At 38.4% G+C, this 25099-nt stretch overlaps 1 protein-coding gene across 3 annotated transcripts in view; it reads right to left on the bottom strand.

The window, feature by feature from the left end:
• Positions 1 to 25099, bottom strand: part of CADPS2 (calcium dependent secretion activator 2) — a 1413577-nt gene that overhangs the window by 274367 nt on the left and 1114111 nt on the right. For all 3 annotated transcript variants that reach the window (XM_053716670.1, XM_053716668.1, XM_053716669.1), the window contains one exon: positions 5887 to 6042. In XM_053716670.1, the coding sequence (XP_053572645.1) occupies positions 5887 to 6042 (156 nt within the window). The remainder of the gene's footprint in view (positions 1 to 5886; positions 6043 to 25099) is intronic.

Raw genomic sequence — 25099 nt, 5'->3', positions numbered from 1 at the left:
CGAAGCACTTGAATGCCACCTCTTATCTAAACGCATTTGACAGTTTTTCACTGGGCGTTAGTTCATGTGTTTCATATAGATAATCAAGGTGGTTGTTCTAATTATCTATGGTCTGTTAGAGACAGCTGTAAATGCTACAGCCTAACTAATCTATGTTTAGAATCTTGCAATCTCAGTGAGACAGAAGCTGAAGTATAACTGTTTACAGAGAACATACTATTGTGAGCTGAAGACATTTTGAGTGGATACAGAAAAGCTATGTAAACCAGAGATGCAAGAACAAATCAACCTCTCAGTCCTACTGTGAAAACTTTGAACTTTTTCTGTTCTACAACCTCTACTGAGGATATAGTGAACTAATCTCTTACCCAATATCTACTATCCTCAATATTGCAGGTTATAGGAAGAAAATACGACTCAGCTCCAAAGAGGAACACACCACCCCACAGAGGGATCTATATCTACTATTAACACTTTGGAATAACTTTCTTTTCCACTGATTGAATTCACATTTTCAAACTCAATTTTTGGGAGTTTTTTTCACCACACCTGATATATATTTCTTTGGTTTTTTTTTTGTTTTTCGTTTTTGTTTTTTGTACGTCTTGCACATCTTTTGGAATCTTTTCCACACATTTTTTCACATTTTTTTCACAAATTATATTTTTGAACACTCATTTTTTCATCATCACCCTCTGGAATATGTCACCTATTGGAACATTACTGACTGTTTTTAGTTAAGTCCTTATCGGTCCTTATACTCATAAGGTGCACCTTACAGAGCCTAGACTGAGCCTAATTTCCCACCTACATGGTGTTTTAATATGTGTTTTCAAATATATATTGTGCTAACCATATATTGTGCTTTTTATTTACGTGTTTTACATTTATTGTGTAATTTGCTTTGCATCTATCCCCCAAACAGGGATTTAGAGTCATTTTAGACAGTCGTAATAAATTTTCACTTTTTACACTTAGCCTCCTTGGCGCTCTATACACTATTTCTCCTATTTTTTTCACACACTTAGGGTGGGCTAGTACACCCGTGTTATAGAGTGATGGAGGCATCCCTTAAGCGCTTTATCTCACCACACTAATCTAACTTTCATATAGATAACATTGTGCTCATGCACGTGATGTGATGCAAGTCTGTCAAATCATCTGAGATAAGGGGGCAGTCTGCTGAAGCTTAGATACAAGGTAATTACAGAGGTAAACAGTATATTTCTATAACAGTAATGTGTATGCAAAACTGGGGAATGGTACATAAAGGGATTATGTATCTTTTTAAACAATAAGATTTTTGGTGTTTACTACCCCTTCAATGTACTACGTTTGGTAATTTAAAAACAGGGAGAGCTGAATATTTATTAAACAAAGTCCTCTTCCTCCACACACTGAGGAACCTAATTCAAGGCACAGTCAGAGACCCCATTGGATAAGGAGGCATCACATAACCAGAGACACGGAAGTGCAGCGAGTAAACACCGAGCAAGAGAATGCCGCAGCGGCAAGGCCTGCACAAAGAAAAACCTAAGGACATCCGCTCTTTCCAGTGTATAGCCGTGAGTACAGGCATTGAGCATACATGAATGTGAATTAGTGTGATAAACCGGGTGATGAACACAGGCACACCGAGGTCTGTACAGTGTGTTGGGTTCTGACCGTAGAGGTTTTAACATTGATGAATAATCGTTTTATGTGGAGGAAGAGTGTTTTAATATTAGAGGATATTTGACTGTGCTATCCCGCTTTCATTTTATGAGAAATCATCTCAGGAGAAGCCCTGTGCTGTGCTTTTTGTTCTATACCAACGGTGGTTATATACATTTTGTAATGGTAGTTTACTTGTTGTGTATAGATTTAACATTAAAGTGTGTATTACTTTATTGATACTTTGTATCTTGTGAACTTAATGATGTAAAGCTTTTCTAGCGCACTTATTTAACTTTTTTTTTATTTGTATATTGGGATAGGCTGTAGAGCAGTGTTTTTCAACCAGTGTGCCGTGGCAAACTAGTGTGCCGTGAGAGATCCTCAGGTGTGCCGCGGCAGACTAACAACAGTGTGACATTTTTAAAATTTTGCTTGTTTTTTATTCTGGGCCATTTTTTTTATTTTGAGTGAGATGATGACTAAAGGTAACAGCGCAGCGGCAGCTCGCTTCCCCGACCCGTGTTCATACTTGGAAGGACCCCCACCCACCACAACACGTGTCTAGTGCCGGCTCTACACACCGCAACAATATATATATATATACTGTATATGCTGTATTTGGCTACAATGTGTGATTTTGTAAAATTTTGGGATGGTGGTGTGCCGCAGGATTTTTTAAAGTAAAAAAGTGTGCCACGGCAAAAAAAAAGGTTGAAAATCACTGCTGTAGAGGACTTTCCCCTTTGATAAGTTGCTCACACACATCAGCTGAGTTGATCAGATATTTATTGTGTTTTTATATCAGCTTTGTTTCTCTTATCTGTATTACAAGATTTTCTGAACTTGTCTTTGAGGGATAGAAGCTTCTAATTTCCTGGGGAATATATATATATATAATTACTTTTTTTTAAAATAAATTTAAGCTCATCACATTTGGTACCAATAGACAAGAACTATCTATGCTCGCTCTCTCTGTCTCTCTCTCTCTCTCTCTCTCTCTCTCTCTCTCTCTCTCTCTCTCTCTCTCTCTCTCTCTCTCTCTCTCTCTCTCTCTCTCTCTCTCTCTCTCTCTCTCTCTCTCTCTCTCTCTCTCTCTCTCTCTCTCTCTCTATATATATATATATATATATATATATATATATATATATATATATATATATATATATATATATATATATTCATTTTAAAGCATTTATGAAAAGAGGCGCAGAACAATAATACATCTATAGAGAGAATAAATAGAATTTAGGTTATTCATAGGTTATCCATTTTAAATAACACATTTTTTTCCACATTACACATTTAAAGGAACACTAAATAAATGCTAGATATAATGATGCATTTACAATTTATTATTCTATATTACCATCTGAAAGTGTTTAATGTCCCTTTAAGGCTTGCATTTAATTTTTTTTTAGCATATATTGATAATAATATTCAGACCAATTTCCTAGTAAACAAATGTTCTTCGTTAGTAAGAAAGTGTTTAACTAAATAAAAATGTGCATCAACATTGCTTAAAGGGCCATGATACCCAAATGTTGAAACACTTGAAAGTGATGCAGCATAGATGTAAAAAGCTGACTAGAAAATATCACCTGAGCATCTCTATGGCCGCGTTCGGCAAGTGCTCCAAGCGAACTGGGACTCGCTTGGAGCGTTTTCTGAATACTTGCCAGTGAGACGCTGGGCATTCTCTGAGTGCTCTGATGATGTAAGTCCCAGCGCTTCCCACGTGCTGGAAAATCTGGGACTTTTCAGAGCAAGCTCAGATGCTTGACAACATGGCAGCCTCCACACATGTGTTGCTCGTGGAGGCTGCCATGTTTTTATAAACTGTATATAAAAGCATATCTCTATCACCTGCCCCATTCATTTGCTAATCCTGCCCCATTCATTTACATGAAATAACTTATTTTGCACTTGTCCTGCCCTTTATTCATTATTAGCCACATAAATCCTTCCCTCTTTCACAGATACACCATTTCTACCATCACACAAACATTTTACAGCTATGTGAGTGATGGGAGCTGCAGCCCTTATATTTGTATTCATTATTAGCTGAATGGGGCAGGATAAGCTACAGGGGCTGAGCTGAGAGCAGCTGAATAGAGGGAGGGGGCGGAGTTCCGATTTTTGCCGAGAGGCAGGGGAAACCAGAAACACAGGGGAAACCATTCTCGGTGTAACACCGGCAATTACGAGTGGGGAATAGTGAGTGCACCGGACACAGACTGCAATATATATATATATATATATATATATATATATATATATATATATATATATATATATATATATATATATATACGTATATGTTGTAAACAAGCTACACACATGCTTAACCCTCTGCAGCCCATTGGCTATTTATTAGCCCTATTTAGTAATAAATAGGGTTAATAAATAGCCAATGGGCTGCAGAGGGTTGAGCATGTGTGTAGCTTGTTTACAATATATATATATATACATATATATACATACACACACACAGTATATATATATATATATATATATATACATACAGGTATATATATATATATATATATATATATATATATATACAGTTATTTATTACTTTTACCTGTGACGTGTGCAAGGAGTGTTGTAAATGTAATAATACTACAAGGGAGCTTATAATAAACGTTTGAATGTGCAAATCCATTATTGTGCAACAGATCCTTTTGTGCATCCGAACATTTTTTCTAAGCTCCCTTGCTTGTGACGTCACCTAGCGCCACTTCATTGCTGGAGTAGAAGTGCCTCCACTAGCTCCTGAGCGTTTGCCGAACACGGGATATGTAAAAAAAAGAAAGATATTTTACCTCAAAAGTTACTCAGGAGCCACATCCCTTTTTAAAGGACTTCTAAGTAGCAAATCAGTATGTCTGTCCCGGGACAGCTAAGGGAGTGAGCTTACGTGCACTCTCATCTTATTTCCCTATCAGTTTAAGGAACTTTACCATAAAAACTCATGAGATCACAGTAAAAGAGTTTATGACCTCAGCATTACTGATGCTGATTGGCTGCTGTTAATTTCTTCATGTTTTACCTGCAGCTAGGCAGTAGCTGAATTATAACATTTTACACAGAACTTACTCTGCTGAGCTGAGGAGATTGTGAGGTAAAATATCTTCCTTTTTTTACATAGAGATGCTCAGGTGATATTTTCCTGTCAGCTTTTTACAGTTATACTGCATCAGTTTCAAGTGATTTAGCATATGAGTATTATGTCCCTTTAAACAGATATGAAACCCAACATTTTTTCTTTCAAAATTAAGATAGAGCATGCAATTTATTTCTAAATAACTTTCCAATTTTCTTCTGTTAACTAATTTTCTCTGTACCCTTGCTATCCTTTGTTAAAAAACAATACATAGGTAGGCTATGGAGCAGCAAAGCATTACTGGGAGCTAGATGCTGATTGGTAGCTGCACATATAAACCTCTTGTCATTGGCTTACTTGATGTGTTCAGCTAGCTCCCAGTAGTACAGTGCTGCTCCTTCCGCAAAGGATACCAAGAGAACTAAGCAAATTGGACGTGGTCACATTATCAACTCTACCTTATGCCAATGTGTACCAACCTTCTTACTAGCAACTGTAAGTGCATGTTATTTGGGACATATTAGAACTACGTGATGGAGGAAAATAAGGTGAACCATATAGAACATGGTTCACATTATTAAAATATGAACCGTGCATTTTCTACACATTTAACATTAAAGGAATAATTAGATACAGACATAAAAGTGGCATTTATTTCAAGTCATTTTAAGATTTTTCCTAGCAGAACTTCATATGTTGCATATATTAAAAATGATAAAGTGTGACTAACTAAAGGTATTCACTGTCCCAGTATTTACCATAGAACACTGGTTTTCAAATATGTCCACAGGCCTCCCCAACAGGCCAGGTTTTCAGGATTACCTTGGATGAGAGCAGGTAAAATAACCGTTTACTAATCCTATGATTATTTCACCTGTGCTCCAGTTCAGATATCCTCAAAATGTGGCCTGTTAGGAAGGCCTGAGGGCAGGTTTGAAAACCAGTGCCACACAACTAAAGAAGATAGTGTTTAGGTTTGCCTGACATAATACCAGGTTACTAAGTTATTGGCAAGGATGAGACAACCTGACCAATTCCCTGAACAAGACTTTTTTGTAATCTCTTTACTGGTACATTGACTAAGGATTTTGTTGTGATTACTGAAAACCAATTAACCAATAGCTAACCTTTTAACACAGGCGTCTATCATGTCACTTGCCATAAGTTTAAGCCGCTGCTCCAGGTGGTTTGCAAATTCGGTTTCTGGCCAATGAAGATCATGGATAAATGACTGCAAAGCATCTAGCTTCCAAAACAAGTCCTCTGATGTTAACGATCCATTTCTACAGGGAAACAAAACATCTTGTTATGCTGTAAGTGTAAGTCAAAATTATTTCTAATACATACAGATAATAAAGCATGTGGATGAAATCTTACCTAGATTTAATGTTCTTTTGTTGTATGTATTGTTTTGAAAAATAGAAAATATTGCTTAAACTACTCATGAGGAATTAATTTAGCTGAAAAAGGGGGCAAACAGAACCAGACCACTCTTCTTTTACACGTATAAAGGTCACTCTCCTTAGCTGACCCCTCATTCTTAGTGATTAGACATGAATGTGATAGCAGTCTGTACATAAGCACACAAATACTCCAGACTGGCTATATCCATAAAAGCAGTGCTATCTTTATTAAAGATGATTATTAAAACAAACAAGCAAGTAACACTGTGTTTAGGCAAGAGGGTCCTGCAAACACTATTCACTAAAAAAATAATCAAAGAATCAACAATTGAGGTGCCGTATGATGTCAATGATGCATTTCAGGATATCCAAGTAATATTAGCATAGTCTTCTACGGGTGCCCTTGTGCTTATATAGAGACCATTATATACGTCTCAATTTAAAGACCTCCCACATACATATACTTATAGGCAATGTAATCATAATACATTCATATTAAATTAAGTAATCAATTGACTATTCTTAATAGAATTCAAAAAGCAAAAAAGAGAGAGCACCGGATGTAAGAAAAAAGTGCAAAAACTTCTTTTTTCTTTAAAAACATGGATGAACCCGATTACAACATATAACCAGACAGACGTTTTCTTTAGGTGTGGGTAGCCACATACCCTCTGGCTGACGCGTTTCTGCTGTAGCCGTATTCGTAGCTAATGGGTACCTGTATCTACACCCTTTAAATACTAAAACTTAACAGTGCTCATTGGTTAAAACAATACACGTGACTTTACCCTTACACCTGTGATTCGGATATACCAAACATGCCTAAATTGAAGGTAGACTTAATATTCATCAATATAAATTAACTCTAGTCTGTCCCTGCTTTAAGATAACTTTATTTAGTTAGCTGTTGGACACCCTTCTCTGGCAATTCGTCTTGATACTTCTAATTTGTTTCTATGCAGTACCTGCACTGCGTGAGAACGTCCTAGTTAATATGCGCTCGCTGCCCTAATATGAACATGCATATTTATTCCAATGTAGTTCTGCACAAACCTTACCATATACTAGATTGGCCTAAATTATACTTGCCACACAACTGGTATTATATGTAAACATATATATTAGGGAAAGGATGCATTGCCGGTTGACATATTGAGAATGCGGATGGATTCAATGATGGCGTACTGAAAGAGGGGTCGCAGGCATTAGGGTCTTGCAGCTGCGGGCTATTGGGCTCGGAGGACACTGAGGACCACTACTTACCACCCCAGAGACCGGCACGGACTCGTCTTCCAGGACATGTGAGTGAACATAATGTTAAATGATGAACTTTCATTTTAGTTGTTACACCAGTTTATCTATCTAAAACTGTACATGCTTATCTGAGTCTCCGTGTGATTAGGAGATTGAAAGAGGGGAGAGGTACACTTTGGACTCATCAAGTCAAGGGGCCTGTTGATTGTACAAGGCCGGCTGAGGGTCCTGTGCTACTCACACTCTGACGGTAGGACTGTGTAGTCAAATTGTGGTGGGTAATGAACGGGCACGGTGAAGTACACTGCTTAACGGACTACCTGACCTTGGTGAAGCAGACAGGTGATGCAATACTATTGTGTTGTAATTTGTGTGACTATTCTTAATAGTACACATTCCAGGAAACAGAGAAATGTTTCACCTATCTAGGTATTAATAATAGTAAATCCCCAAGAGACTGGTATAGTTTAAAAATACTAGAAACCATCAAGAAGATTATCACCCTTGTTCAGAATTGGACCAACTTCCCGCTTTCACTTTCGGGTAAGATTAGTTTATTTAAAATGATAGCTTTTCCTAAATTACTGTATAAACTACAACATCTTTCCATCTTTATACTGCACAGAGATCTTCAGAATATTAACTCTGCATTAAAAACTTTTTTTGGAGGTAAAAGGAAAATACCAAGAGTAGCCGTTAAAAAACTTTATCAACTAAAAAAATTTGGTGGTCTTGTGCTACCTAACATCAAATATTATAATTGGGTTTCCTTAGTTAAATTTGCTGCAGAATGGCTAACTGACTCCCAATACTTTGCACCAAGAGATCTCAAATCTAATCTAGAATGCCCCTTCTCTTTAAATAACTTATTACATTCTGACAGTAAAGTGCATCCGGCTCTTGCTAGAGACATGATTTGTATAAGTAATGTAATTGTGGCCTGGCATAAATACCTGAAACTATTGGGGATTAACAATACAATTTCTAGGTTTTTAACATTTAGAGCCAACCCCAACTTTCCTGAAGGTATTTCTTCTGAGTTTTTTTTAAGATGGGAGAACAAAGGTTTAATTTCTCTGCGTCAGCTGATTAATTTAGATTCTAGATCAATTAAATCCTATCAGGACCTAAAAGTAGAATTGTACTTAGAGAACCGTAACTTCTTCACTTACAAGCCAGACACTACCTACTGAGTCTTTTTCCCACAGATAGAAGCCTTGATGAGAATTGGCATCCTTTATACTCATGTCTAAACATTTACAAACAGGGCAACCACCATATTTCATTTTGGTACAAGACCCTGTTAAAAAAAGAAGAGAACATTCAAACTCGAGCAAATAAGTGGCAAGTTCTTTCCCATCTAAACATAGATAACAATACGATTAGTCTAAGTATCTCCAAGGTGTCATCTACCTCTCCGTCAATGATCTTGAGAGAGTCACACCTTAAAATTCTGTATAAAGCTTATTTGACTCTGCGAATACTCTCAAAATGGAAAGTGGAAAGTGTAAAATGTTCTAAATGTGGCCTTCCTGACACTGTACATTATTTTTGGTCTTGCCCCAAAGTTAATTCTTTCTGGTTGAAAGTAGCTTTTTGGTTGTCGGGTAGACTGAGTCATAGGATAGAATTTGAAATTTTTAAGGTCATCTTTCTTGCTGATAAAACACCCAATAGTACTAATCATAATATTATTAACACAGTAATCTTTCTAGTTAAACATCAAATCCTAAAGAATTGGAAATCCCCAAAATCACTCAGACTTAGGGAGTTTATTGATAAAAATTATCATCATATTACCCTAGAACAAAATTTAGTTGATATGCAATCTGATGTGAGTGTTCAAAACTTTATCTTAAAATGGAAAGATATAATCAAAACGTCTTCTCTCAATATCCAAAAACTTATGCTCTACCCCTTTAGAAATTATAATATCGTCTGAACTCTTTTCTTCCTTGTTTGAAATGGAAGGAAGTACTGTTGAGAGAGGAACTAGAAGTTAAGGAAGGGAGGGGAGGAGGAGGGGAGAGGAGAGAGGGGGGTAAGAAGAGGATGGCCAATTTCGCCCTCCCCCCCTTTTTCCCTTTCTCCCCTCTTCCTCTACTCCTGTTTGAATCTCTGTCCTTGTTAGCCTACAGATGGCCCCCTCAGTTTAGTTTTATTTTGTACTTGGTTTGTTTTTTGTTCTTAAGCCACTACGGAATTATTTTACTATATATGAAACTTGTTATATATGAGTTAGACATATATTTCAGAAAACCGCTTGATTTGACTTACTCAATTATGTTACTTCCATTTGCATAGTCAAAATTGAATCAACGTGTAGTTATGGTTTCTCTTTTGTGTGGAAAGAAAACATCACAAATTCCCCCCCCCTTTTTTTTTCTCTTTGTGCTTTGAACAAATTGTATTGCGTTAAGTACATATTCAGATTATGACTAAAATTGATCTACTTACTTATTTTTTTCTTTGTCTAAAGATACTAATTAGTGGGAATCTTAATCTTCAATATCATCTACTGTAGGAGATTTTGTTTGTTTTAAGTCTTTGTCTGACTCTTTTTTACTTTTGTTATTGTGGATGTTATTCTCTTATTTTTTCAATAAAAATTATAAAAAAGAAAAAAAAAAAAGTACACATTCAGTAAATAAATATATCTAGCGCTCAATTAGACTATTCTTAGTGGTACTTGATAAATATTATTTTTATATATTCCCATTATGATTCAACGCAATATTGTATCTAAAATATATTAGATACAAGGCATATATACAGGGAGTGCAGAATTATTAGGCAAATTAGTATTTTGACCACATCATCCTCTTTATGCATGGTGTCTTACTCCAAGCTGTATAGGCTCGAAAGCCTACTACCAATTAAGCATATTAGGTGATGTGCATCTCTGTAATGAGAAGGGGTGTGGTCTAATGACATCAACACCCTATATCAGGTGTGCATAATTATTAGGCAACTTCCTTTCCTTTGGCAAAATGGGTCAAAAGAAGGACTTGACAGGCTCAGAAAAGTCAAAAATAGTGAGATATCTTGCAGAGGGATGCAGCACTCTTAAAATTGCAAAGCTTCTGAAGGGTGATCATCGAACAATCAAGCGTTTCATTCAAAATAGTCAACAGGGTCGCAAGAAGCGTGTGGAAAAACCAAGGCGCAAAATAACTGCCCATGAACTGAGAAAAGTCAAGCGTGCAGCTGCCAAGATGCCACTTGCCACTAGTTTGGCCATATTTCAGAGCTGCAACATCACTGGAGTGCCCAAAAGCACAAGGTGTGCAATACTCAGAGACATGGCCAAGGTAAGAAAGGCTGAAAGACGACCACCACTGAACAAGACACACAAGCTGAAACGTCAAGACTGGGCCAAGAAATATCTCAAGACTGATTTTTCAAAGGTTTTATGGACTGATAAAATGAGAGTGAGTCTTGATGGGCCAGATGGATGGGCCCGTGGCTGGATTGGTAAAGGGCAGAGAGCTCCAGTCCGACTCAGACGCCAGCAAGGTGGAGGTGGAGTACTGGTTTGGGCTGATATCATCAAAGATGAGCTTGTGGGGCCTTTTCGGGTTGAGGATGGAGTCAAGCTCAACTCCCAGTCCTACTGCCAGTTTCTGGAAGACACCTTCTTCAAGCAGTGGTACAGGAAGAAGTCTGCATCCTTCAAGAAAAACATGATTTTCATGCAGGACAATGCTCCATCACACGCGTCCAAGTACTCCACAGCGTGGCTGGCAAGAAAGGGTATAAAAGAAGAAAATCTAATGACATGGCCTCCTTGTTCACCTGATCTGAACCCCATTGAGAACCTGTGGTCCATCATCAAATGTGAGATTTACAAGGAGGGAAAACAGTACACCTCTCTGAACAGTGTCTGGGAGGCTGTGGTTGCTGCTGCACGCAATGTTGATGGTGAACAGATTAAAACACTGACAGAATCCATGGATGGCAGGCTTTTGAGTGTCCTTGCAAAGAAAGGTGGCTATATTGGTTACTGATTTGTTTTTGTTTTGTTTTTGAATGTCAGAAATGTATATTTGTGAATGTTGAGATGTTATATTGGTTTCACTGGTAAAAATAAATAATTGAAATGGGTATATATTTGTTTTTTGTTAAGTTGCCTAATAATTATGCACAGTAATAGTCACCTGCACACACAGATATCCCCCTAAAATAGCTATAACTAAAAACAAACTAAAAACTACTTCCAAAACTATTCAGCTTTGATATTAATGAGTTTTTTGGGTTCATTGAGAACATGGTTGTTGTTCAATAATAAAATTAATCCTCAAAAATACAACTTGCCTAATAATTCTGCACTCCCTGTAAACCTGTCCTCAGGCCTCTGTATCAGGGCCAGCTTTTTAGGATTACCTTGTTGTGTGAACAGGTTAATAACCATATTTACTAATCATCTTAACTATGCTCCAGTTCAGATATCCTGAAAATCTGTCCTGTTAGGGAGGCCTGAGGACAGGTTTGAAAATCCATTGGTTAAGATAAAAATAGGGGAAGCATAGTTAGTACTATCTTGGTATATGAGCTAAAATGTAGAGCTTGCTGAGTATTTATTTTTTATTTTGTTTATCTTGGCTCACCCAAAAGCAATATTCACTGGAAATTAATGAATACTAAATCAGTGCTGTCCAAAGGGTGGGCAAAACTGAGACACACAATACATTTTTAGAAGATGAAAGTTTATTTAAACTTGCTGCATAAAACATTACTTCCCAAAACTGGCTTCCGCTGCATGCCACCTGTCCATCTTGTAATTTAAGAACACAATTCAGAGGAGTAACCTCTGTAACTTGGCTGCCCAACTGTAAAAGAGAAGACTTAGGAACGGGAAACTTCTTTAGTTGGAGGTGTAAAATTTCTGACTCTAGTGAGTATATGAGCCAAAGCTTGGAAACATTGGATAGAAAAAAGATCTTGAGACCATTTGATTTTGGAAACTTTTGAGGTTTTCATCCAATAAGTGAAAGATAAGAAAACCTTGTTTCCAAAGTTCAATTATTAAAAGTTAAACGGAACTTGGTAAAGTTTGACCACATGTGCATAATATGAGAAAAAGGGCTGTAAAGTGGTAATTATTCCAGTTCACAGCAAACATTAGAAACATCATGGTTGTAAGAAATGCGGCTTTGGCAGTTGGCATGCTTTAGATCTTTTGATATAAGAAGGGAATTGACAGATGTTTGTTTGTTTAAAAATCTAAGATGGCAGATTAGTTTTCAAGTTCAAGTAAATCTTGTTTCCTGGGTTTCACTATTAAAGTATAGAATCAAAGCATTAATTGAAAAAGTGTACTTCCGAATTAGTACTATCTTCCCATAACTGAGAGATGTACTGGTGTCCTATATCTTTCTTGAATTGATCACTGCTGCTGCATAAAAAACTGGACTGGAGAAAATTTGGAGGTAGTATATTATGTTTGATCATATCAAGGTCCAAAGGAATCTTACCAAAGTCTTTGAAGTGGGATGACTTGCTCCTACAAAAAACATCTGAGTAGACAAACCATAACTGTGACTAATTTTGTTGGATAGAAAATCTTCTTTGACCTCTGTCTCTGGATTGCATTGGAAATTTCCCTGCTTGGGAGTGAAAATTTTAAAAAGACTATTGAGGTCTCAAATGAAATGGAGACCTTTTTCTGAACGTAAATGATGGATACCTATTTTTTGTTACATTATTTGCAAAGTAGTGTAATAGACAATTCAATAATTTCTACCAAAAGTTGTCTCAAATTTCTATACCTTCTTATTGTCTATACAAGAAGAGTGTAAATTAGACATGTGCGTTTAGTTTCGTTCTGAATCGAAATTCTGATGAAATTGTCAAATTCGGAGCTTTGGATCAATTAGAATTTTCGAATTATCGTAGCACCGAAAATAACGAATAAATCCGAATTAGTTTGGATTTATTTGTTACATTCAGATGGCCATGAACTAATCACAATTACACTAGTATTGTACAGTATATTAGGTTATATCACTCTGCTATGGGTCACACCTATTACAGTACATAATACTAGTCTAATACACAGCACATCCCACCTAACACATACCGAACTTCCGAATTTACGAATTGAATCCGAACTGAATATATCCAAATACATCTGAATTTATTCGAATCTGAATGAATCCGAATGAATCCGAAACAAATGCATTTTAATGTATCTGAATCTAAATCGATCCAAAAACGAAATTCAAAAACATCCGAAACAAATTTTTGTCTAGTCTAGTGTAAATGGTAAACTACTGTATAGATTAGATATTGTCAAATGTTTACACTATTATGTTGACAGAACATAATGTTTGGAGAAAACAGTCTCTTTATTCCTCAAGGACACAGTATATGGGACAGATTCTTTAAAGCTCTCTGGGCTGGTGAAATTCTTTAAGAGTACTCACCAGTACTTCTATTTCCCTAGTGGAATTCAATAAAGTCACTTTTTACCCTGAAAACAGGTAGTTTCACTAAGGGCATATACTGCATTTTCAAATGGGAAGAAGATGCATACATAATAAAGCTGCACAATGAAAAACATAAATTATGCTTACCTGATAATTTTATTTACATCGTGGGGAGGAGAGTCCATGGCTTCATTCATTATTTGCGGTAATTAAGAACCTGGCCACCAGGAGGATCAAAAACACCCCAGCCAAAGGCTTAAATACCTCCCCCACTCCCCTCATCCCGCAGTCACTCTGCCGAGGGAATAAGGAAAAGTAGGAGAAACATCAGGGTATAAATGGTGCCAGAAGAACAAACTGAATTTAGGTCCACCCACCGGAGCAACGGTGATGGAAATAAAATTATCAGGTAAGCATTATTTATGTTTTCCATCTAAAGGGGAGGAGAGTCCACAGCTTCATTCATTACTTGTGGGAAACAATATCCAAGCTCTAGAGGACACTAAATGAAAAAAAATGGGAGGCAAATGAGGTGGACCCTAATCTGAGGGCACCACAGTCTGCAAAACTTTTATCCCAAAAACTGCTTCCGCCAAAGCAAAAACGTCAAATTTATAAAACTTTGTAAAAGTGTGTAAGGAGGACCAGGTAGCTGCCTTAAAAATCTGATCCATAGAAACCTCATTCTTGAAGGCCCAAGAAGAAGCCACAGCTCTAGTTGAATGAGCTGTGATCCTCTGAGGAGGCTTATGTCCCACTGTCTCGTAGGCCAAGTGAATCATGATAATCAGCCAAAAGGACAAAGAATTTGAAGAGGCTTTCTGCCCCTTGCGCTTCCCTGAATACACCACAAAAAGAGATGTAGACTGTCTGGAAAGCTTCATAGCCTGAAGATAAAACTTCAAAGCCTGAACAACATCCAAATTATGAAGTAACCTCTCCTTAGGAGAAGAGGGGTTAGGACACAAAGAAGGAACAACTATTTCCTGATTGATGTTACGGTTAGACACAACCTAGGGAAGAAATCCCAAACCAGTGCGAAGAACAGCCTTATCAGTGTGAAAGACCAAATAAGGAGGCTCATATTGCAAGGCCGCCAACTCAGAGACTCTGCATGCCGATGCAATAGCCAACAGAAAGAGAACCTTCCAGGAAAGAATCTTAATGTCAATAGAGTGCATAGGTTCGAACGGAACCCTCTGCAACACCTTCAGGACCAGATTCAAGCTCCAGGGAGGAGCGGACTGTCTAAAAGAAGGCCTGATTATAGACAGAGCATGAACAAAAGACAGAATATCAGGAAGCTCAGCGAGTCTCTTGTGCAACAAAACAGATAATGCCAAAATTTGTCCCTTTAAGGAACTTGCGGCAAGCCCCTTCTCCAACCCATCCTGGAGAAAGGACAGAATCCTGGATACCTTAATCTTGTGCCAAGGATATCCATGCTTCTCACACCAGGACAAGTAAGTCCTCCACACCTTATGATAGATGCAACGAGTGACCGGCTTCCTGGCCTGAACTGGAGTATCAATCACTCTCTCAGAAAACCCTCTCTTGGCCAAGGCGTTCAATCTCCATGCAGTCAGCCTCAGAGAATCTAGATTTTGGTGTTGAAAGGGACCCTATACTAACAGATCCCTGCAAAAGGGCAACCTCCATGGAGGAGAAGATGACATCCCCACCAGATCCGCAAACCACGTCCTTTGCGGCCATGACAGAGCAATCAGAATAGCCGAAGTTTGCTCCTGTTTGATGCGGGCCACTACACGAGGTAGCAGTGGCAACGGTGGAAAAATGTAAGCCAGGTTGAACCTCCAAGGCACCGCTTAGGCATTTATCAGCTCTGCCTGGGGATCCCTGGACCGCGACCTGTATCTGGGTAGCTTACAATAGAGTCTGGGCGCCATGAGATCTATCTCCAGCATCCCCCATCTGTGACAAATCTCCACAAACACCTCAAGGTGGAGAGATCATTCCCTCGGATGGAAGGATTGCCTGCTGAGAAAATACGCTTCCCAGTTGTTCACACTTGGAATGTGGATTGCTGAGAGCGAGCAGCTGTGACTCTGCCCATTCCAATATCCAAGAAACCTCCCTCATCGCTAGGGAACTTCTCGTCCCCCCTGATGGTTTATGTAAGCCACTGAGGTAATGTTGTCTGTCTGGAATCTGATGAAGCTGAATGACCCCAGGAAAGGCCACACCTTCAGAGCATTGTAGATTGCTTGGAGCTTCAGAATATTGATCGGGAGGAGAGACTCCTCTCGAGACCATCTTTCCTGTGTGATCCTGGCACCCCAAACAGCTCCAAATCCTGCCAGACTCGCATCCGTGGTCACAATCTCCCAGGACGGTCTCAGAAAGGATGTCCCCTGGGACTGTTGTTCCGGACGGATCCACCAAGAGAGGGAATCCCTCGTCTGATCGCCCAGAGAAATCTGTTGGGATAGGTCTGTATAATCGCCGTTCCACTGTCTCAACATGCAGAACTGAAGAGGTCTGAGATGGAACCTGGCGAATGGAATGAAATTGATGCTGGACCCCATGAGCCTGATCACCTACATACAGTGAGCCACAGAGGGGCTGGAGGAGGACTGAAGGGCAAGACAGGTGGACACAATCTTCCTGCATCGTTGATCTGTGAGAAATATCTTCATGGATATAGAATCTATTATCGTGCCCAGGAACTCCACCCTGTTGCTGGGAATGAGGGAACTCTTTCCTGGGTTTATCTTCCAACCGTGTGATTGGAGCAAAAGAAGAAGAGCCCTCGAGTGATCCTCTGTGAGACTAGTGGTCTAGGATGTCATCCAGATAGGGAGCCACAGCAATGCTTCTGAATCTGGATACTGCAAAAACCTTTGTGAAGACTCTTGGGCTGTTGCCAGACCAAAAGGAAGGGCCACAAACTGGAAATGTTGGTCCTCAGGAACTTGAAGTGATCCCTGTGGATTGGCACATGAAGGTAGGCATCCTTCAAGTCTATAGTCATCATGAACTGACCCTCTTGAACTAGGGGCAGAATAGACCTGATCGTTTCCATTTTGAACGATGGAACAGAATTTGTTTAAACATTTTAGATCTAGAATCGGGCGGAACGTGCCCTCCTTCTTTGGGACCATGAAAAGGTTTGAATAGTACCCTTTCTGCTGGGGTACTGGTACAATTACTCAGAGAGAAGAGAGATCCCTCACACATTCTAGAAAGGCGTCTCTCTTTTCCAGTCTGGAAGACAGATTTGACAGGAGGAATCTGCCCCTGGGCAGATGAGATCTAAACCCTATTCTGTACCCTTGGGTGATAACCTCCAGGACCCAAGGGTCCTACATGTCCTGTAACCAGACTTCTGAGAAGAAAGATAATCTGCCCCCTACTTGGTCCGTTGACCTATCGGAGGCCGCCCCTTCATGCCGACTTTGTTTCGGAGGGCTTCTTTTTCTGCTTGGACTTAGATTGAGCTGATTTCAAGTTCCCTTGAACTGATCCGCTTTTGTGGCGGGCTGCTGGCGTTGGGCCTTGTCCACGCGAAAGGGACACCAGCTTATCCTGTAGCAGGAAAGCGCCCTTGCCTCCCGTAACAGGATCTTTCCCTAAAAGGGAAGGGACAGCAGTCTAGACTAAGAGGTCATGTCCAGTGCCCTGCGGGCTAGTACGGAGAAACCGGATACCTTTGCATTCAGGCATTTAATTTGCATATTTGCATCACAAATAAAAGAATTAGCGACCCTCAAGGTCTTAATTCTTTCCTGAATCTCGTTTAGGGGAGTTCTCCCTCTTGACCATTTCAAACAGAGATTCACACCAATATGTCGCAGCTCTGGCTTCCGCCGCTGCCGGCTGAAAAATAAACCTGTGTGCTAAAACATTTAAATAATGAACTATCCTCTAGAGGAATTGTTGTTGGCTTTGCGAGTATAGAGATAGACCATCCATCTTAGGGACAGTCCCCCATAGCTCGAGATGAGAGTATGGGACGAGGAACAGTTTTTTAAAGCCAGGACAGATAGCTCAGCATGCTAAGGCACTGTGGTTGAGCTCTGTAGCAACCCAAGGGTTGCAGGTTCGATCCCTGGTGAGGTCCACTCAGCCTTTCACCCTTCCGAGGTCGATAATATGAGCAACGACTTGAGAACCTTACGGGTGATTAGCTGCGCTTTACAAGTACCCAATACATACATACATACATAAACGAAGAAGGGAAAAGGATGAACCTAATTTCTCCCATTCATTCTTAATAATGTTAGCCATCTTAACAGGAACCGGGTACGTCTGAGGCACTACCCTGTCCTCATATACTTTATCAAGTTTAGGAATTGAAGGTTCCTCCGGTAGCTTCAATTCTGGAACTTCCAGCGTAGCAAGCACTTGCTTCAGTAAAAAGCGCAAATTTTCCATCCTAAACCTAAAGGCAGGCTCCTCCGCAGCCAGAGTTTTAGATGACACAGACTCCGATACAGAAAAAACGTCCTCCGAAGAGTCAGAGTCGTCCTCGTCAGTGGATAATCTTTCCAAAATATCCATTTGGGTAGATGACCCCTGTTTCGGGTCGCCATATTTTACCCTACACTTGCGCTTAGCGGAATGTGGTAAAGCACTTATCACCTTATCCACCGCCGTTTGCAGTTGATCCACAAGATTTGGCGGCCAACGGATTTCTCCCGCAGGAGGATAAGTTGTGCCCTGAGGCGCTGCATGTGTAATCGGAGATGAAATTAAGGAACGCACCTCATGGGATGGAGAACCCTCAGAGGTGGACGGTTCAGTAGTACTAGACATCCTATTTTTTCTAGATGTCGTAACTTTATCAAGGCATGTGGAACATAGTTGAGCAGGGCGGATCTACCAGAACCCCCTCACAATAAACACAGGTATTAGAAACATAGAAACATAGATATTGACGGCAGATAAGAGCCATAGGCCCAGCAAGTCTGCCCGACCTTACCTAACAGTATAAACTTATTTAGTTCGTAGGATAGCCTTATGCTTGTCCCATGCATTTTTAAAGTCCCCCACAGTGTTTGTTGCTACTACCTCTTGAGGAAGTTTATTCCATAAATCAATCACTCTTTCTGTAAAGAAGTGCTTCCTCAAATTACTCCTGAATCTACTACCCTTTAGCTTGAGCTCATGACCCCTTGTTCTTGAATTTTCCATTTTATGTAAAATACCCACAGCCTCAGTTTTACTAAACCCTTTAATGTACTTGAAAGTTGCTATCATATCACCTCTTTCCCTTCTCTCCTCTAAGCTATACATATTTAGGTCATTGAGCCTATCCTGGTAAGTTTTATTTTTTAGACCATGTACCATTTTGGTAGCCCTCCTTTGCACAGATTCAAGTTTGTTAATATCCTTCTGAAGATATGGCCTCCAGAACTGCACACAATACTCAAGATGAGGCCTAACTAATGATCTATAAAGTGGCATACGAACCTTACTATTTCTGCTGCAAATACCTCTACCAATACATCCAAGCATTCTGCTAGCCTTACTCGCTGCATTACTACATTGTTTACTAAGTTTTAAATCATCTGAAATAATAATTCCCAAGTCCTGACTTTGTTAAAGAGGGAGTACCCTCTAACGCGTCAGAGTCCTCCATAGCTTGTGCCTTTATTACGGACTAGATATAATATAGAAAAATGGCACCTTTATAAACACCAATGGCCGGGGCACTCACCACCTCCTATGACCCTGACTACAGAAACCGTTTCATCTCCTGCAACCGCCGGTCAAGCAGAGGAAGTCGAATAGGCCACACCCGGTCACAAGGAGTGCCTCGCAGGACTGCCCCTGCACTAGTAAAAAAATGCACCAAATCAGCCGCGCAAATATTCCTGGAAATGAACCTAAAGCCCACCCATTGCCAGAGCTTCATCTCACACATATCGCAGCAATGACACAATAAATAAAATTATGTACAACCCCCCCTGTTCAATAATTCCCCTTCCAGGGATATTAACCCTTGATTCTATATAGATAAAAGGTATCACACTGTAACCCTGTCTTCCTGCGTTCTCATTGTGTGTATAAAAAATGAAACGATCTTACTAGAATCTATGCCGTGGAACGGGAACACGGCCTCTCAAGTGTGACAGTGTAGTAGCGTTGCTCCTGACATGGACTTGAGTGTAGGAATCAGGCAGTGAAACTCATCAACGCTGATTACTTATGGAGCTGTTAAAATGAGTCGGGATGGTTTCGCAGAAAGACTCTCCCTGCATTTCCGGACTCTGACTTTCACACATGCTCTCACTGAGAGGCTGGCAGGACTATTTAAAACTCCAGTCCCATTCTGAAGAGTACTACCCTTCATAAGAGACTGCTCCAAATCTTCCAACACTTCTCTGCCAACCTCCTGTAACGAAAGGCAAAGAATGACTGGGGGATGAGGGGAGTGGGGGAGTTATTTAAGCCTTTGGCTGGGGTGGTTTTGCCTCCTCCTGGTGGCCAGGTTCATAATTCCCACAAGTAATGAATAAAGCCGTGGACTCTCCTCCCCTTTAGATGGAAATTGTATTTTAAAATTCATAGAAAATGAATAATTCAACCATTCTCACAAATATACACAGGAAAAAAATGTACAAAATAAGTACAAAATACCATGGAAGTTCGATGGGTGTATATGAAATTTTCTCTCAAATACCAGGGTAATTCTGTAAACATTTTTGCCCTACTGTTATCACTATTGTTTCTCACAAAAGTGGTGAGCTTTAATTAAAATACCCAATACACAGATAACTCTGAAAGGAAAATCTATGCATATGAAAATAGAGATTGCAAGGTACAGTGCACTGAAAATAGAGTAATTTGTATTAGGTATAATATTATTTTGTTTAAAAATATTCCAGGTTCTCCCTGTGTGTTTCGTTCTCCATTAAAAACTTTTACATAGCAGAAGTCTCTCATTATTTCTATAGGGGACAGCTGGCCACTCTCAGGGACATCCCTTTTTTGTTATAGTATTCCATGAGGGCTGCCCTTGCAAATGTTAGATTGGAAAAGCACTCTAGGCCAGCAAATATTTTAGAATCAGACCGTAAAGGGACACTGAACCCACATTTTTTTCTTTCATGATTCAGATAGAGCGTGAAATTTTAAGTAACTTTCTAATTTACTCCCATTATCAATTTTTCTTCGTTCTCTTGGCATCTTTATTTGAAAAATCAGGAATGTAAGCTTAGGATCCGGTCTATCTTTGGTTCAGCACCTGGGTAGCGCTTGCTGATTGGTGACTAAATGTAGCCACCAATCAGCAAGTGCTACCCAGGTGCTGAACCAAAGATGGGTAAATTAGAAAGTTGTTTAAAATGACATGCTTTATCTGAATCATGAAAGAAAACATTTGGGTTCAGTATCCCTTTTATGTTCAACAATCAGCTTCCATAAATATGTGAAGATTCTGAATTCTGTCATGTCTCAAATATTTATATTTTTTTTTTGCAGAAATTTCTTTCTAGTATTTTTCTTTTTTGCCTAATGCTTTGCAGTCATCACATCTGGTAATTATAATTGTAGGAAAGCTAAGATAACACAAGGCACAAGGTGAATACAAAAGAGAACTAAGCTACATCATATAGATGGGTCAACTGGTTAACTGATCAACTACAGTACCTGTTTAAACCCCAGGATTGCAAGTTCTACTCCACACAGTGTGTTTCATCATTTCAACTTTAGCAAAATAAGTAGATTAAATTAGGTAATAAAAGCGTATTTCAGTTATCAGCTGTTGCCAAGTACACCTTAAACCACATGCTAAATGTGTTTTGAGCGCCCTGCAGAGTAAAAGTGTTACGTGAATAATACAATTATAGAAGATATAGTAAGATATTTAAGTTCTGTACTTTTTGAATTAAGTCAATTTAATTATTGTACTTTTTTACTCCCTGCCTGTAATATATATATATAGATATATATATATATATATAATACAGCAACATATAGATTAGTTCTGGGAACTGTACATCCTTTTCAGTTCTAAACATATAATGAATGATATCATTGAATTTAGTAATTTGTTAGCATTTAGTAACAATATTTTCTGTCACTCAGTGTAAGTTTTTATGTTCTTTAAAAAATGCTCACAATATAGCAATACTCATCAGAAATTAACTTAGCTATAAAGGGGTATTTGTCAGGAGCAGAATTCTCCTTTTTAGCTCCCCTTCGCTGACCCATTCTTAGTTCTTTCCATGTACAGAGTGAAAAAGAACGGGATACTATTCTCCCAGGCTTACTGACATACTGCACAGTGCACTTTGGACCCTATTTCAGTCATGCTTTGGCCTTGTGATGTTTATGTAATGTATTTCTCTGTGTATATGACGGTACATTTTAAAACATATACTTTAATGTTCATTTAAACAAACATTAAAGTGGTGGTAAACCTTAACTAATTAAACGCCATATATTTAATCTTTGCCATTAAAAAAGTTTATGTGTACCTTTTTGTTTTTAATAAATATGTGAAAGGGTTAAATTAGTGCCTATAGTAATACTTCTACTTGGATGAACTTTTTTTTTTTTGGACAATTCCAGTGAACATCCAATTAATGTGTGTGACAATCATGAAGTCCAGCCCCTTTAAAGCCCTTAGAAAGCTTATACTCTATACATTACAGCCCAGCCAAAAGAGGAAATGAGGGGGGGGGGGGGGGGGGGCAGAGGAACAGACACTACCAATTAGGATAATCAATCTTTTATTATAAAATATATATGCACTTTTAAAAAATAAATGTGGTTTTACTTGCAAACTAATATATATTTTCATTGCAACATTCTTATAGTCTGAAATTTACCATCACTTTAAACACATTTTTTTTTCTTTCATAATTCAGATAGAACATACAATTTTAAATAGTTTCCAATTTACTTCCAACAAATCTGGTAGTAAAAGTAAATTAGAAAGTTGTTGAAAATGGTATGTTTTATCTGAATCATGTTGGATTTCATATCCTTTTATTGTAACTACCACTACATATTATTCTTATGTAGCATCATTCAAATCAATTATTTTTAAAAGAAAATAAGGATTTTTTTTACTACATGTCAGGCCTTCAGATAATTTTAAAATACATTAAGTAAATTAAAAGTAATGTATAAAGATAAAAAAAAAAAGATAAAGAAAAAAATACAGTAAAAATATACTTTCCGAACTCCTGACAAAACAAAGCAAAGCTACTTTTATATATATACACACACACACACACATATATATATATATATATATATATATATATATATATATATATATATATATATATAAAAACACACATACACTCACCAGCCACTTCATGGCATACATCCAACAAGGTGTTGGAAACATTCCTCAGAGATTTTGATCCATATTGACATGATAGCATCACGCATTTGCTGCAGATTTGTCGGCTGCACATCCATGATGCAAATCTCCCATTCCACCACATCCCAAAGGTGCTCTATTGGATTGAGATCTGGTGACTTTAGATGCCATTGGAGTACAGTGAACTCAATGTCAAGTTCAAGAAACCAGTTTGAGATGATTTGAGCTTTATGATATGGTGTATTATTCTGCTGGAAGTAGCCATCAGAAGATGGGTACACTGTAGTCATAAAGGGATGGATATGATAAGCAATAATACTCAGGTATGCTGTGGTGTTTAAACAATGCTCAATTGGTACTAAGGGGCCCAAAATGTGACAAGAAAATATCCCCCACACCATTACACCACCACCAGCCTGACCCATTGATACAAGGCAGGATGGATCCATGCTTTCCTGTTGTTTACACCAAATTCTGACCCTACCATCTAAATGTCACAGCTGAAATCGAAACTCATCACACCAGGCAATGTTTTTCCAATCTTCTATTGTGCAAGTTTGGTGAGCTTGTGCGAATTGTAGCCTAAGTTTTCTGTTCTTAGCTGACAGGAATGGCACCCGTTGTGGTCTTCTGTTGCTGTAGCCTATCTGCTTCAAAGTTCAACGTGTTGTGCGTTTAGAGATATTCTACATATCTTGGTTGTAACAAGTGGTTATTTGAGTTACTGTTGCCTTTCTATCATCTCAAACCAGTATGCCTTTTCTCCTCTGACCTCTGACATCAACAAGGAATTTTCATCCACACAACTTCCACTTACTGGATATTTTCTATAATTCGGCCCATTCTCTGTAAACCCTAGAGATGGTTGTGTGTGAAAATCCCAGTAGATCAGCAGTTTTTGAAATACTCAAACCAGCCCGTCTGGCACCAAGAACCATGCCATGTTCAAAGTCACCTAAATCCCCTACTTCCCCATTCTGATGCTCGGTTTGAACTTCAGCAAGTCGTCTTCACCACGTCTCGATGCCTAAATGCACTGAGTGGTTGTCAGTCATGTGACTGGCTGATTAGAATTTTGTGTTACCATTCAATTGAACAGGTGTACCTAATAAAGTAGCCGGTGAGTGTATACAGTATATACATACACATACATACATATATACACACACACTCATACGATATATATATATATTTATATATACATAAATGTTATACACATAAATATATCTATACAGTATATATATATATATATATATATATATATATATATATATATATATATATATATATATATATATATATATATATATACACATACATATATACAATACACATATTTGCACACACATAAATACAAATAATAAAAGTAATTTTGTATTTATTTGATTTTTTTTTTTTTGCATGCAAATACTTAATGTCCAGAAACTACTGACTGAAGGATTTTCCTACCAAAGCCACTTCAGAAGAAGCAAAAATATAAAAATGGAAGAATTTGGTAAAGATATTTTAAGAAGACCAATTTGTTTCCTTGCAAATATGTTCAGCAGAAAGCTCATGCTTAAAAGCCCAGAAAGTAAAAACTGATCTAGTAAAATGGGCAGTAATATGTTTAGGAGGTAAGCCCTGTGAATCAAACGTTTCAGCCAGGAAGCTGAAGTAAGAGCTGTTGCCTTTTGACCCATTCTAGAACCAAAGACATGAATAAACAAACTTGAGGATTGTCTAAAATCCATAGTTGCCTGCAAATTTCAAAGCTCTTACAACATCCAAATTATGTAGAAGCCTCTATAGAATTCTTTGGATTAGGACAAAGAGATGAAACAACATTTTTTTTAAATCAATGTTATCCGAAGACACCACCTTAGGCAAGAAATCAAACTTAGTCCTTAAACCTGCCTTATCCTTATGAAAAACAAGATAAGCAGGCTAACAAGAAAGAACAGACAACTCAGAA

This window comes from Bombina bombina, chromosome 6 (assembly GCF_027579735.1).
Source record: "Bombina bombina isolate aBomBom1 chromosome 6, aBomBom1.pri, whole genome shotgun sequence".
In the NCBI taxonomy this organism is placed as follows: domain Eukaryota; kingdom Metazoa; phylum Chordata; class Amphibia; order Anura; family Bombinatoridae; genus Bombina; species Bombina bombina.
This window is presented reverse-complemented; position numbering and strand designations above follow the sequence as displayed.